The following is a 13,152-nucleotide window of genomic DNA, read 5'->3' as shown; positions in this document are numbered from 1 at the left end:
AGCTGTATTTGGAAATTGATAATAAAGGTAATTTTTAAAATAGAATAGAGAAATTATATTTTTAAAATGAGAATTCTATTAGAAAATTCCCTAATAAGTAAAGTTCATTTATAAATTTGAATGGTATGCAGTTCTTATCAAGCTGCATATGGAACCATGATTTATAATTTTTAAATGTAATTAAGTGAAAAGCAATGGACCATGTACTTTTCATCTTTTATGATAAAATATAGCAGTGCACATTCAACAGTGGAAAAAGTTAAATCACCCTCCATCCCCACTAAATCCTTCTGCTGATGGTTTTCTCTTTAACCTAGCAAATACACTGCAAATGTTATACCTTCCTCAGAAAGATGAGTATTCAACATACTGTGTCTGATACAAAGAGCTGGAAAGAGTATGTCTAAAATGATATTCTGTTTTGTGTGCCTTTAGGGCCATCCCCAGGGTATTAGCAAATTCCCAGCCCCAGTAGTTATGTAAACATATCAACAATTGTTTTCAAATAAATTTTGATTAAAACAAACACACAGAGCCATTTTGAAGAAAGATACATGCAGCCAAATTGGAGGAAATATCCTCAAAAGACAATACAAAGTCTGATGTAGAGCTAAAGGGGAGAAAGCCCAATCTGACTGGCTGTGACAGTAACATAGGTGTGTACATGCTGAGCAAATAAATACTTGAGACTTCTTTTACCACTACTATTTACACATTTTCCATTTCTCCTTGCTTACTGCCTTTTTGAGACAGGGCACAATCTAGATCTCTTTCTTCTCAAAGTAGTTGCTACTGAAAGCAGAAGACTCAAATCCATCTTTCCAATTCATTGTACCCTGGGGATGACTTTGTGTACCTTCTCTTAAGCAAAAATGTCTCTATCTCCCTGTTTCTTGAGTCATATCTGGGTTTTTATAGACACATCTCAAATATCAGATTTGATTGTTTTACCACAACATTATTCAAAGGTCATCTGAAATGTTTTATTTTATTTTTTCCCATAGGACTCTTTCAACGAGCAATCGCTCAAAGTGGAACAGCCCTTTCCAGCTGGGCTGTTAGTTTCCAACCTGCAAAATATGCTAGAATGTTGGCCACAAAAGTTGGTTGCAATGTTTCAGATACAGTAGAGTTAGTGGAATGCCTGCAGAAGAAGCCTTACAAAGAACTTGTTGACCAAGATATTCAACCAGCACGATACCACATAGCCTTTGGACCTGTGATTGATGGTGATGTGATACCGGATGACCCTCAGATACTGATGGAGCAAGGAGAGTTTCTCAACTATGATATAATGTTAGGAGTTAACCAAGGGGAAGGATTAAAATTTGTTGAAAATATAGTAGATAGTGATGATGGTATATCTGCTAGTGATTTTGACTTTGCTGTTTCCAATTTTGTTGATAACTTATATGGATATCCTGAAGGCAAAGATGTTTTGAGAGAAACCATTAAATTCATGTATACTGACTGGGCTGACCGTCATAACCCTGAAACCAGAAGGAAGACATTATTAGCTTTGTTTACGGACCATCAGTGGGTGGCACCAGCTGTAGCTACAGCAGATCTTCACTCAAATTTTGGTTCACCCACATATTTCTATGCCTTTTACCATCATTGCCAAACAGATCAGGTTCCAGCTTGGGCTGATGCAGCTCATGGAGATGAGGTTCCCTATGTACTAGGAATACCCATGATTGGACCTACAGAGTTATTCCCTTGCAATTTCTCCAAAAATGATGTGATGCTGAGTGCAGTCGTAATGACATACTGGACAAATTTTGCTAAAACTGGGTAGGTACCTAAGGAATGAAGTTTGCTATACTTTAGTAAAAATATCCTCTTAAGCACTTAAAATATACATGTTTTGTGTCCAAATTATTTAATTTAATAGGTTAATGCCAACAATATTTAAGTTCCTTTATTCAAAATTTATATTTGTGGTGTTTCAGAAATCACTGCTTTATTCTTATTTTGTAAAGCTTATTAAGAAAGTCTTTTATCTTTATTGTATTACTCAATAATTAAATTTATTTTGTTTCTTTTTTTAATTACACAGGATTTATTATTATTATTCAATAATGACAAGTTTCATTTTATAGAGATTTTCAGTTTACAGTACTGTATGCCTTTTGATCCTCCCAAGTACTTTGTGAGGAGAGCAGGTCAAATACCATAATCCCATTTTACAGAAAAAGGGCCTCAGGCTATGAAAGCTTTACATAGATATATACAAATGTCTAGTATATAGCAGCATTAGGACTCTGATCCTCACCTGCCATTTTCAAATCCCAACTTTTTCCCACTGCTGTCTCTGCTAGCTTGCCTATGAGAAAACTCACTTGTACTTGAATTTTTTAATCTTTGGATGTGTAGCAGTCCATGGGTAGAGAGAACAAGAAAGTGAGATTTACTCAAATTACATTATCAACCATTTAACAACCTGCCTGAGATGGAATTGCTATTTCTAAATTAACCCAAGTTATATTAAAACAGTCTAAAGCCTTGCTGAGTTACCTCTTCAATTAAATGTTAAACTAGTGCTATTGTGATTTTTTAAAGAATAAAGCAAATTTCTTTCTCATAATTTCTCTTTTCTAGTGATCCAAATCAACCAGTCCCTCAAGACACAAAATTCATACATACCAAACCCAACCGCTTTGAAGAAGTAGCATGGACCAGATATTCCCAGAAAGACCAACTTTATCTCCATATTGGATTAAAACCAAGAGTTAAAGAACATTACAGAGCCAATAAGGTAAACCTCTGGTTGGAGCTGGTACCTCATCTGCATAATCTCAATGACATTTCTCAGTATACCTCGACAACAACTAAAGTGCCATCAACTGACATCACTTTCAGACCTACAAGAAAAAATTCCATACCTGTCACATCAGCCTTTCCCACTGCCAAGCAGGATGATCCCAAACAACAGCCAAGTCCATTTTCAGTGGATCAAAGGGACTACTCAACAGAGCTGAGCGTCACTATTGCCGTTGGAGCATCACTGCTGTTTCTGAACATCTTGGCCTTTGCAGCCCTGTACTACAAAAAGGATAAGAGGAGACATGACGTTCACAGGAGATGCAGCCCTCAGCGCACGACTACCAATGACCTGACCCACGCACAAGAAGAGGAGATCATGTCCCTCCAAATGAAGCACACTGATTTGGATCATGAATGTGAGTCCATCCATCCACATGAGGTGGTTCTTCGGACCGCCTGCCCCCCAGATTACACACTAGCTATGAGGAGGTCACCTGATGATGTTCCCTTAATGACACCCAACACCATTACAATGATTCCCAACACTATACCAGGGATTCAACCCTTACACACATTCAATACTTTTACTGGAGGACAGAACAATACTCTGCCCCATCCCCACCCCCACCCCCATTCACATTCAACAACCAGGGTATAGCCAGATAAGAGAAACAAACTATTTTTTTGATGGATTGCAGTAAAAGATTACTGAAGATTCCTTGGCTTTCAACCTACAAGACTCTTACTATTTAAATAAGGAGGAATATTATGTGAATATACATATCAAGAACTTTGGGGGTTTTGGAAAAAAAAAAAAGAATTGTACATATATACACAAATCAACTTTAAAAGTGAATTTCAATTGCTTGAAGCAATTGTTCTGAATGATACTTTTTCATTCACATTCAAGAATTAATTTTTTGAAGATTTATGTTACATAATGGAATTAGGCATGTGGAACACCAAACAGGAAAGAACTGTGTCTGAAATATAAAATATAAAAATTTTAAAAATAACCATGAATATGCACAAGGGACACACCAATGGAATGTCAGATAATTTTCACCAGTTTTTATTTGGAGCTGTTTTATTGTGTAGACCATATTTACATATTTGGATAAGTATACAAAGCACCAATGCTGTTAATGGCCTTAGCGGAGGCTCATGCTGAAATTTGCCAGTAAAACAAAGAAGTTTAAAGACTGGCAGGTACAACATTATCACATAAGTGCTGTCAGTATAAAGTTGTGGGGATAAAGGAAACTGGATATTTTTAGCACGATGTGCATGATAATTTATATGCTTGGTGGCTGTGCTGCTGATTAAGCCGTAATTAAAATTCTTCTCATCCCATTGAAGTTTTTAATAGAAGCTTCCTCCATCAATTGGCAGAACCTAAAGAAGAATTTAGGGGGCAAAAGTAATTACAATAAAATAATTCACAGTAGTTTTGTTAATAGAAGGAATTAGTTACTAAATGTATCTGAAGAAACTATAGGTATAGTGGTGAATACTCGCTGATATGAATCCCAGAAAAAAAAAATTTCCTGTGTTTTTAATGTTCTTTTCATTCCCATCTAAATATTTCTAGAAATATAACCCTAATTGGACATGTGTTATAGGATCTATAATTTGCTGTGGTTTTTGTTATTCTGTATTTTGTTCCTTTGGGTAAGGTGAAGTGTGTCCAAAGAGTAACTTGCAAGTCTTTATGATCTGAGGATGCCCCAAATTACCAGTCTGATTACAGTTCTCAGTTCATTGATTTACTCATGTTGCATGACAAAATGTTTACTAATAATAATTCAATATAAAGTTATGTCCCTTCTCACGTCACTTATCTTTCTCACTGAGGTTCATTCACTGGAATTTACTCACACAGTCTCAATAGATTGCAACGTAGATAAAGAACCTAGAAGGAGCGTCAACACCTGGAGGATTGTAGTCTTACACGTATGTGTGATTTTAAATGAATATTCTAAGACCACAGAAAACTCTTCATCCCCTTGTTGTTTACCAGTAACAGTATATCACAGACCTTTCCAAATGTTTGTATATGTAATCAGATGTACATTTATATTAAAAAAATTGAGATGGACTTAAAGAGCACATCCTGATAAATACTTTCTCTCTTACCTGTACTATATTTCTATTAGACTAAAGTTATGTGATTTTTTTTTACATTTTTTCAGATGACTAGCAATTTTGATAGTTTGTAAGATAATGCAAAGAACTTTCTCTGACAAACTAACTGCAGTAACAGAAACCTTTCTTTTCAGTTACTCTTTTTCAAGAATGAAAGCTTATTATACAAAAAAAAAATTGTATACTACTTGATGGAAACAACTTTGTACATCTTGGCCATGTCACTGGTCATTGCGTGAAATAAAGATAATAATGACTATTAGTCCAATGCTAAGAGACATGATCTTTGCTCATTAAAGAGCTAAAATGTTTATTGCTGTTTTGTCTTTTTTTAAAAAACAAAAAAAGAAGAAAAAATATGAAACATGACTGTCTCAGAGAGTCATTTCTCTAGACCAGTCGGGTTTTTGAAGACATGTAGGTAACTTCTACAGAAGACACACTGTGTATTTAAAGTCAAGTCTTATCTAAAATGAAACTGATGAAACACTAATTTTATTATGAATTTATAAGCCCAGGAACTCATGGAAAGTATTAGCATTGTATTTTTTAATACCTCTTCTTGTGAAAGTGGCGTGGAAATAAAATGTGCCAATCGTTTTCAGTTAGAAACACACGTTCCAATTCTGATCATCAAGAAATAGGTCTACTGGAAGTAAATGTGCAACATTTATGAAATACAATGTCTAGGTTCCCAGTATCAGGGTGATTAATTTCCCATAAAGTAGTGGATAGAAAGTTATCCTTCTAAGAAAATTTTAAAGTGTTGAGCAAGACTTTAAGCTAACAATAAAGATAAAAATCTTCTATTTTGAAGAATTTATTTACTTGTAATTCCCCCTCCCAATTATTAACTAGCAGTAAAATGTAGATGTTGCTCCATAACTTCAAATAAAAATCTGTTGGAAGCAAAAAAAGTCTTCAAAATCCAGAGCGGTCTATGTTCAGTTTTTGCCTGATGTGATTATGCTTTTAGGCTGTGAACTGCCAACATAAACATAAAGATTGTTTTGCATCTTAAATATTGTTTAATCAGAAAACTGTCTTTTACCATATTGATTAAACAAAAGATAAAGACAAAAATAGAAATGACAGCAAAATAAGATATAAATGAAATCTTTCATATGCATTACTTCACTTAACAAAACCATTCTATTTTAATGATGGCCTTATTTATATCTATCTACTTATTTGTTGCTCTTAACTTATCTGTTACTTGATCTACCTAGCTATCATAACAGACATTTATTTTATACTAATTTAAGGAAATGACCTAGGAAAACAAAGCATAGCCCTATTTTGTTTTTATTAATGTAGCAAAAACTTTGTGGACGATAAAGCAGCTCTAAGTTTTATTACTGTTTGAGGTCATGATGATGTCATTGTGAGCATTAGTTGCTAGTTTTATATAAAACAGCAGCTAGTTTTCTGAATGTAAAATGATGTACCACAATAAATAGAACATTAAGAGCTGTTTTTAAAGCTGAAACGAATTTTATGCAATAAGATTTTGAATAATGTTATTAGATTTTACCCAAATGTTTTAAATATATTATTTAGATGATGGTTTTCTGTAGAAAACAAGTCACAAAATTAAAATAGTATTTTTGTCATTAATTCAGATTTCCCTGCCTCTGCTGAAACTGAAAATAGCCAAGGCTGCTTACAATTTATACAAACATTAAGCCAAAATTAATTTTATTTCATTGTCTTCAGTTCAGTTCAGTTCAGTCGCTCAATCATGTCCAACTCTGCGACCCCATGGACTACAGTACTCCAGGCTTCCCTGTCCATCACCAGCTCCCGGAGCTTGCTCAGACTCATGTCCATCGAGTGGGTGATGCCATCCAACCATCTAATCCTCTGTCGTCCCCTTCTCCTCCCACTTTGAATCTTTCCCAGCATCAGTGAGTGAGTTCTTCGCATCAGATAGCCAAAGTATTGGAGTTTCATCTTCAGCATCAGTCCTTCCAATGAACATTCAGGACTGATTTCCTTTAGGATGGACTCGTTGAATCTCCTTGCATCCAAGGGACTCTCGAGTCTTCTCCAACAACACAGTTCAAAAACATCAGTTCTTTGGTGCTCAGTATTCTTTATAGTCCAACTCTCACATCCATACATGACTACTGGAAAAACCATAGCTTTGACTATATGGACCTTTGTTAGCAAAGTAATGGCTTAGCTTTTGAATATGCTACTAAGTTGGTCATAGCTTTTGTTCCAAGGAGCAAGTGTCTTTTAATTTCATGGCTGCAGTCACCATCTGCAGTGATTTTGGGGCCCAAATAATAAAGTCTCACTGTTTCCATTGTTTCCCCATCTATTTGCCATGAAGTGATGGGACTGGATGCCATGATCTTAGTTTTCTGAATGTTGAGTTTAAAGCCAACTTTTTCCCTCTCCTCTTTCACTTTCATCAAGAGGCTCTTTAGTTCTTTGGTTTCTACCATAAGGGTGGTGTCATCTGCATATCTGAGTTTATGAATATTTCTCCCAGCAATCTTGATTCCAGCTTGTGCTTTATCCAGCCTGGCATATCACATGATGTACTCTGCATATAGGTTAAATAACAAGGTGACAATATACAGCCTTGATGTACTCCTTTCCCTATTTGGAACCAGTCTATTGTTCCGTGTCCACTGTTGTTTCTTAACCTGCATACAGATTTCTCAGGAGGCAGGTAAGGTGGTCTGGCATTCCCATCTCCTTAAGAATTTTCCAGTTTGTTGTGATCCACACAAAGGCTTTGGCATAGTCAATAAAGCAGAAGTATATGTTTTTCTGGAACTCTCTTGCTTTTTTGGTAATCCAGCTGATTTTGGCAATTTGATCTCTGGTTTCTCTGCCTTTTCTAAATCCAGTTTGAACATCTGGAAGTTCATGGTTCACGTACTGTTGAAGCCTGGCTTGGAGAATTTTGAGCATTACTTTGCTAGTGCGTGAGATGAGTACAATTGTGCAGTAGTTTGAACATTCTTTGTCATTGTCCTTCTTTTGGATTGGAATGAAAACTGACCTTTTCCAGTCCTGTGGCCACTGCTGAGTTTTCCAAATTTGCTGGCATTTTGAGTGCAGCACTTTTGTAGCATCATCTTATAAAATTTGAAATAGCTCAACTGGAATTCCATCACCTCCACTAGCTTTGCTCGTAGTCTTGACTTTGTATTCCAGGATGTCTGGCTCTCGGTGAGTGATCACACCATTGTGGTTATCTGGGTCATGAAGATCTTTTTTGTATAGTTCTTCTTTGTATTCTTGCCACCTCTTCTTAATATCTTCTGCTTCTGTTAGGTCCATACAATTTCTGTCATTTATCAAGCCCATCTTTGCATGAAATGTTTACCTTGGTATCTCTAATTTTCTTGAAGACATCTCTAGTCTTTCCCATTCTGTTGTTTTCCTCTTTTCTTTGCATTGATCACTGAGGAAGGCTTTATTTTCTCTCCTTGCTGTTCTTTGGAACTCTACATTCAAATGGGAATATCTTTCCTTTTCTCCTTTTCCTTTCACTTCTCTTCTTTTCATAGCTATTTTTAATGCCTCCTCAGACAACCATTCTGCCTTTTTGCATTTCTTTTTCTTGGGGATGGTCTTGATCACTGCCTCTTGTACAATGTCATGAACCTCCATCCATAGTCTTCAGGCATTCTGTCTATCAGATCTAATCCCTTGAATTTATTTGTCTCTTCCACTGTATAATCATAAAGGATATGATTTAAGTCATGTCTGAATGGTCTAGTGGTTTCCCCAACTTTCTTCAATTTACTTCTGAATTTGGCAATAAAAAGTTCATGATCTGATTTCATTGTCTTGCTATTACACAAATTATTGTCAAATGTTTATCAACAGTTTAATGTTGTTTTAGAGAATGGGATTAGCAATATAAAAGTGACAGTTCTCATAGTTTTAAATTTTGGTTGAATATGTTGACTGTGAACAAAATCTACTTGACTACTACAGATTTCTCATGAGTTCCGTTATTAACTACAGGAAATTGGAAAATCATTTGCTATAGCATGAAAAACTTCCAGCTTGAATCTGGAGAGATGCTAATAGCTCAAAGCAGAAAATTTGAGTAATGCATAGATTATTTTATTCTTCATTCCAAATTTGAAAGTTGACCAAATAATGCTTTAATTCTAATTTTTTATATGTACCACATGAAAGCAGCAGCGAAATTTTTAAAATCAACCATAAATACTACTAAAGAATATAGCAAGGGTGCCATTAATCTTCTTACAGAAAAGAAATGCCAAAACTCAATTGTTTTATCTATAACATATTCTTCTCAGTTATTTCACCTGTTGACATATTTATACTGACACATGTTAATGTAATGAAAAGATTCAAAGAATGTGGTTTTGTGTTCCAGTTTTAAAGACACTGCTACGTAGAACTTTTTTAGGATTCTTTTCTTTGGTGAGTCTCACAGAAATACTTTCATGGGGTAAAATGATGAAGGGAGTTCTTAGGAAGCTGTCAAATATCATGGCAATCCTTTGAAGTTTGTTTTCTTCTGTGTTATTGGTTCAAAGTACTGGTGTTTCCCTTCATTTCTAGTATTTAGTTGTTATAGACTATCACTTTTTAATGTGAGTGAAAATTAGATAATTTGGTTATACTTGTGAAAACATGCTCCCAAATAAATTCAATTAATGGGCACTTCCCTGCTGAGATTTTGTTATCATTCGTTTAATTATCTTGTCAAGCTTTATTGTTACCACAGTTGTTTTGGCTTTTTAGTCAATAAACTAAGGGAATTTCTCCAACAGCCTTATACCTCTCCTGCACTTGATATAGCAGCATGCACTTCAAATTTCCGTCAGAAGTCGCTAAAGAAATTTCCTACTGAGGTGAAGTATTTAGTAACCAGCTTGATTATTTTTTATAAGCATTCTAATTTGGTTTTATTCTGACACTTTGCTGTATTTGTATGCAAGCCAGAAACCAGCTCATTTTGGAAAAGCTTGTAGCATCTACAAACTGGAATAACCATGTGCAGGGCACAAGTGCCTTTCTTCCTAGGATTTTATTTATGAACATTATTGTCTTTTTTTAATTTGCAACTCCTAATAATTCAACTTAAAAGGTATAATTGGATGACCATGTTATAAATTTCCAATAAGAAAATTTTATCTAGAAAAGTATTTTCTTGCATTTAGTTTGATTTTTTTATGATACCAAATGGGTCCAAATGACTTCTGGACAGAACAAGGTGAGTTTTTGGATAACAACAGTTATTTAGCATTTTATTTAATGGTACATGTAGAAATTTAAATCTATAGCAAACTTTTTTTTTTCCAAATAAGTAATTTTATGTAAAAGAAGTCTGAGTTGTCAGGGACAATTATAAATCAAACAGTTATGTAATTTTTTCTAGTCAAGCATTATATATACCCTTTGGTATATATAGCTTAGGAACTATATGGTTTATAGAATATTTATGATGGCCCTTTCAGACTCATATATTTACAAATGACATTGTATTAATATATCTCTCTATGTATGTATTGATGTGACAGAATTTAGTTCTCTATGAAAAGTCAAGCCAAAGTGCTAGCAGTTTTGTGTTGAAATGAATGATAATAATTAGAGCTTTAAAGAAACTTGTACAAATACAGTAACAAAAACTCAGCAGATGAAATTAAAGCAGAGAAACTATTTTTGAATACCATATCTGAATTGATATCTGTATTAGATGGTGTGTTTAGAAGGATTTTAGTGTTTTTGATTCATCCCTCTCTGCGCTTATCATTTAGCCTATTAATGGGACATATGTCATGTTTTTTGTAATAAAAGGCCATTGGATTGTCATGTTTCAGCTTGTGTTTTGACATCCATGGCTTTCATTAAAACAAATTCATCATCACAAATAAATATTACCATGTTTTCCAAGTTGTGTTGACCATTTTTAAACTCAGAAATAATTTTTTCTTTGCTTGACACACACAAAAACATTTCCAAGATAAATGTTCCCTTGCAACTTCTTTCTATTGCCCACACATATGCTGACAGTTCTGATTTGATGGAAACAATGATATTTTATGATCTGGTCAGCTCTTGGTGAAAGCAGGGAAAGAATTTGGAAAGTAAAGTTTGGGAACTTGGATACAGTTGTTACACAGCTTGTCAAAAGAGAGAGAAATGAGAAAAAGGAAAAAAAGAGTAAGGAACTGAAGGAGAAAGAAAGGAAGAAAAGCTTCTCAATTTTTAATTCATGACTTCCTGCCTCCAAATAGTTGTTTTTAAAAGCAGAGTTGTATGGAAGTTACTTTAAAAGAGCACACAGGGATTTAAACAAAACCCATCAAACCATAGTCTATTTTCCGTAGAGAACAAGATTAATCATAATTAGAAAGAGGCACCAAGTTTAATCCTTGATTCAAGCCTTGGTCAAATTGTGTCACTAGATAAAAATCACAAAATTTTATTTTGTGTCACAAAAAATCTAGAGAGAGATATTTCTAACCTTGTACAATCTAATCAGTAATGATCTTGGTAGGGAAGACTAAGTGAAGTGTGGTATCTCTCATCTGAATATTGCCCAAGATGGAAGTACAGCTAACAAATAGGACGTCATAGAATTTCCTATGCATGGTCTAAAGACCATTATTTTCAGACTGCTAAAAATGATTGTCATTGCTTTCTTTGCTGACCTCTGTGGCCACATATATATCAGTACCAAATAAACAGTTCAAAAGCACATTTTAAGAGTTTTACTTTCCACAAAAAGATTTTGATGTTTAGTAGGACTTCATGTTGGCACGATTTCATTTTCTCACTATATTTTTACATTTCCTTACAGGTGACAGAATGTTATTTTTAAGTTAAAAAAAAAAGTCCCAAATATATTCTGTAAATGTTCATATGAAAGCAATATTTTCTAATGGAGTATCATAACTTGAAGACTTTTGTACTGCTCCCATCCTGGAAAGTTGCTTTGTATCTCCCTTTGGACGTTTCTATTTCTCTCCTGAAAACACTCAGCCTCCCTCTCAGAGTGGAGTTCCTCTGTACTACAGGAAATCTCCCCACCAGCTCCTGCAGTTTCCTTTCCCATGCCTTCTCCCATTTTTATCCATGGCTTCTTCTTCAAGGATGTGGAATTTGTGGGGAAAGTCTTAAGGTGAGCTAAATGAGCAATGCTTCAGGCAGGTTGGAAGCTAGCGATCACCAATCAAGCAATGAGAGAAATTAGCCATCTATTCACTCACCAACTGGTACACAAGGTGTGACAGAGAGTGTGCTGAGTGTTGCACACATGAGCCAGCTCTGTGACTTACCTGGTAACAAACAATAACTGCCACACTGGGAACAGGTTTAACCCTTAAACTACTCAGATTACCTTCTGTGCCACCAACTGTACCACATTATTATGCAGCATCTTGTTTTATCTATCTGATAGGTCTCAAAATAGTCAACATAAAATGTTTGTTGAGTTCCCAGAAATATATGAATTCTGTTGAGCGAATACATCAACAGAGGCAAATGTATAACAATTATTCCTAATAATAAATATGGCCATATTTAAAGTCACCCTTTATTAGGCCAAAATAATTCATGGAATACAAAATATTCAACCTAAAGCTCATCTGATCCAACCACTAAACTGACTTCTTAATCCTTTTCTACAGTCCTAACGTGTCATTGTGAACCCTATCTGATACTAAGAGTCTGGAATTCTAAAGCAGCCTACTACATATGGGACTGTTTAGAATTTCTTCCTTATTATGATCTACTGTTCTTTTTTTTTTTTGGCCTGAGTCATAAAGTCTCCAACATCTCACTTCCTTTTAAATATTTTAAGTCAGTTATTATATCTTCCATGAATCATTTTCTTCTCCAAAGAAAAATTTCTATTTTTAATACATCATTCTGAACACTATTTTCTTGAATATACTACCAAACTTCTCAGAAAGTTTGATGTCAAGAGTTGAACATAGCAAACCCTTCAGGTACAGGTTGATTTGTACTTCATAGAACACCACTATAAATATCCTCATTGTAGAAACTATTTTTAAATATAATTTATGATAGTATTACCTTCTTTAGTGGCCATAGCACACTAGCAATTCAGACTGATACATTCTTCCTATTAAGACTCTTTAAAAACTTACACACATACAGCCATTAAGAAAATTCTACCTTTATCTTGTCCTTGATAATTTGTTTTATCTCATCTTTAAGATATTGAACACTACTGAATGCCACCTGAAAATCTTTCCATCCAAGAGGAAC

The 13,152-nt window shown here is 34.7% G+C and overlaps 1 protein-coding gene across 6 annotated transcripts in view; it reads left to right on the top strand.

Annotated features, from left to right (window-relative positions):
* NLGN1 (neuroligin 1) overlaps positions 1 to 5,179 on the top strand; it is an 895,563-nt gene extending 890,384 nt beyond the window's left edge. For all 6 annotated transcript variants that reach the window (XM_043473710.1, XM_043473708.1, XM_043473706.1 and 3 more), the window contains 2 exons: positions 1,005 to 1,794; positions 2,602 to 5,179. In XM_043473710.1, the coding sequence (XP_043329645.1) occupies positions 1,005 to 1,794; positions 2,602 to 3,424 (1,613 nt within the window). In that variant the 3' untranslated portion in view covers positions 3,425 to 5,179. The remainder of the gene's footprint in view (positions 1 to 1,004; positions 1,795 to 2,601) is intronic.
* The last annotated feature ends 7,973 nt before the right edge of the window (positions 5,180 to 13,152 follow it).

This window comes from Cervus canadensis, chromosome 7, assembly GCF_019320065.1.
Source record: "Cervus canadensis isolate Bull #8, Minnesota chromosome 7, ASM1932006v1, whole genome shotgun sequence".
Lineage (NCBI taxonomy): Eukaryota > Metazoa > Chordata > Mammalia > Artiodactyla > Cervidae > Cervus > Cervus canadensis.
The sequence above is the reverse complement of the archived record's forward strand: the minus strand, read 5'-3'. Positions and strand labels throughout refer to the sequence as shown.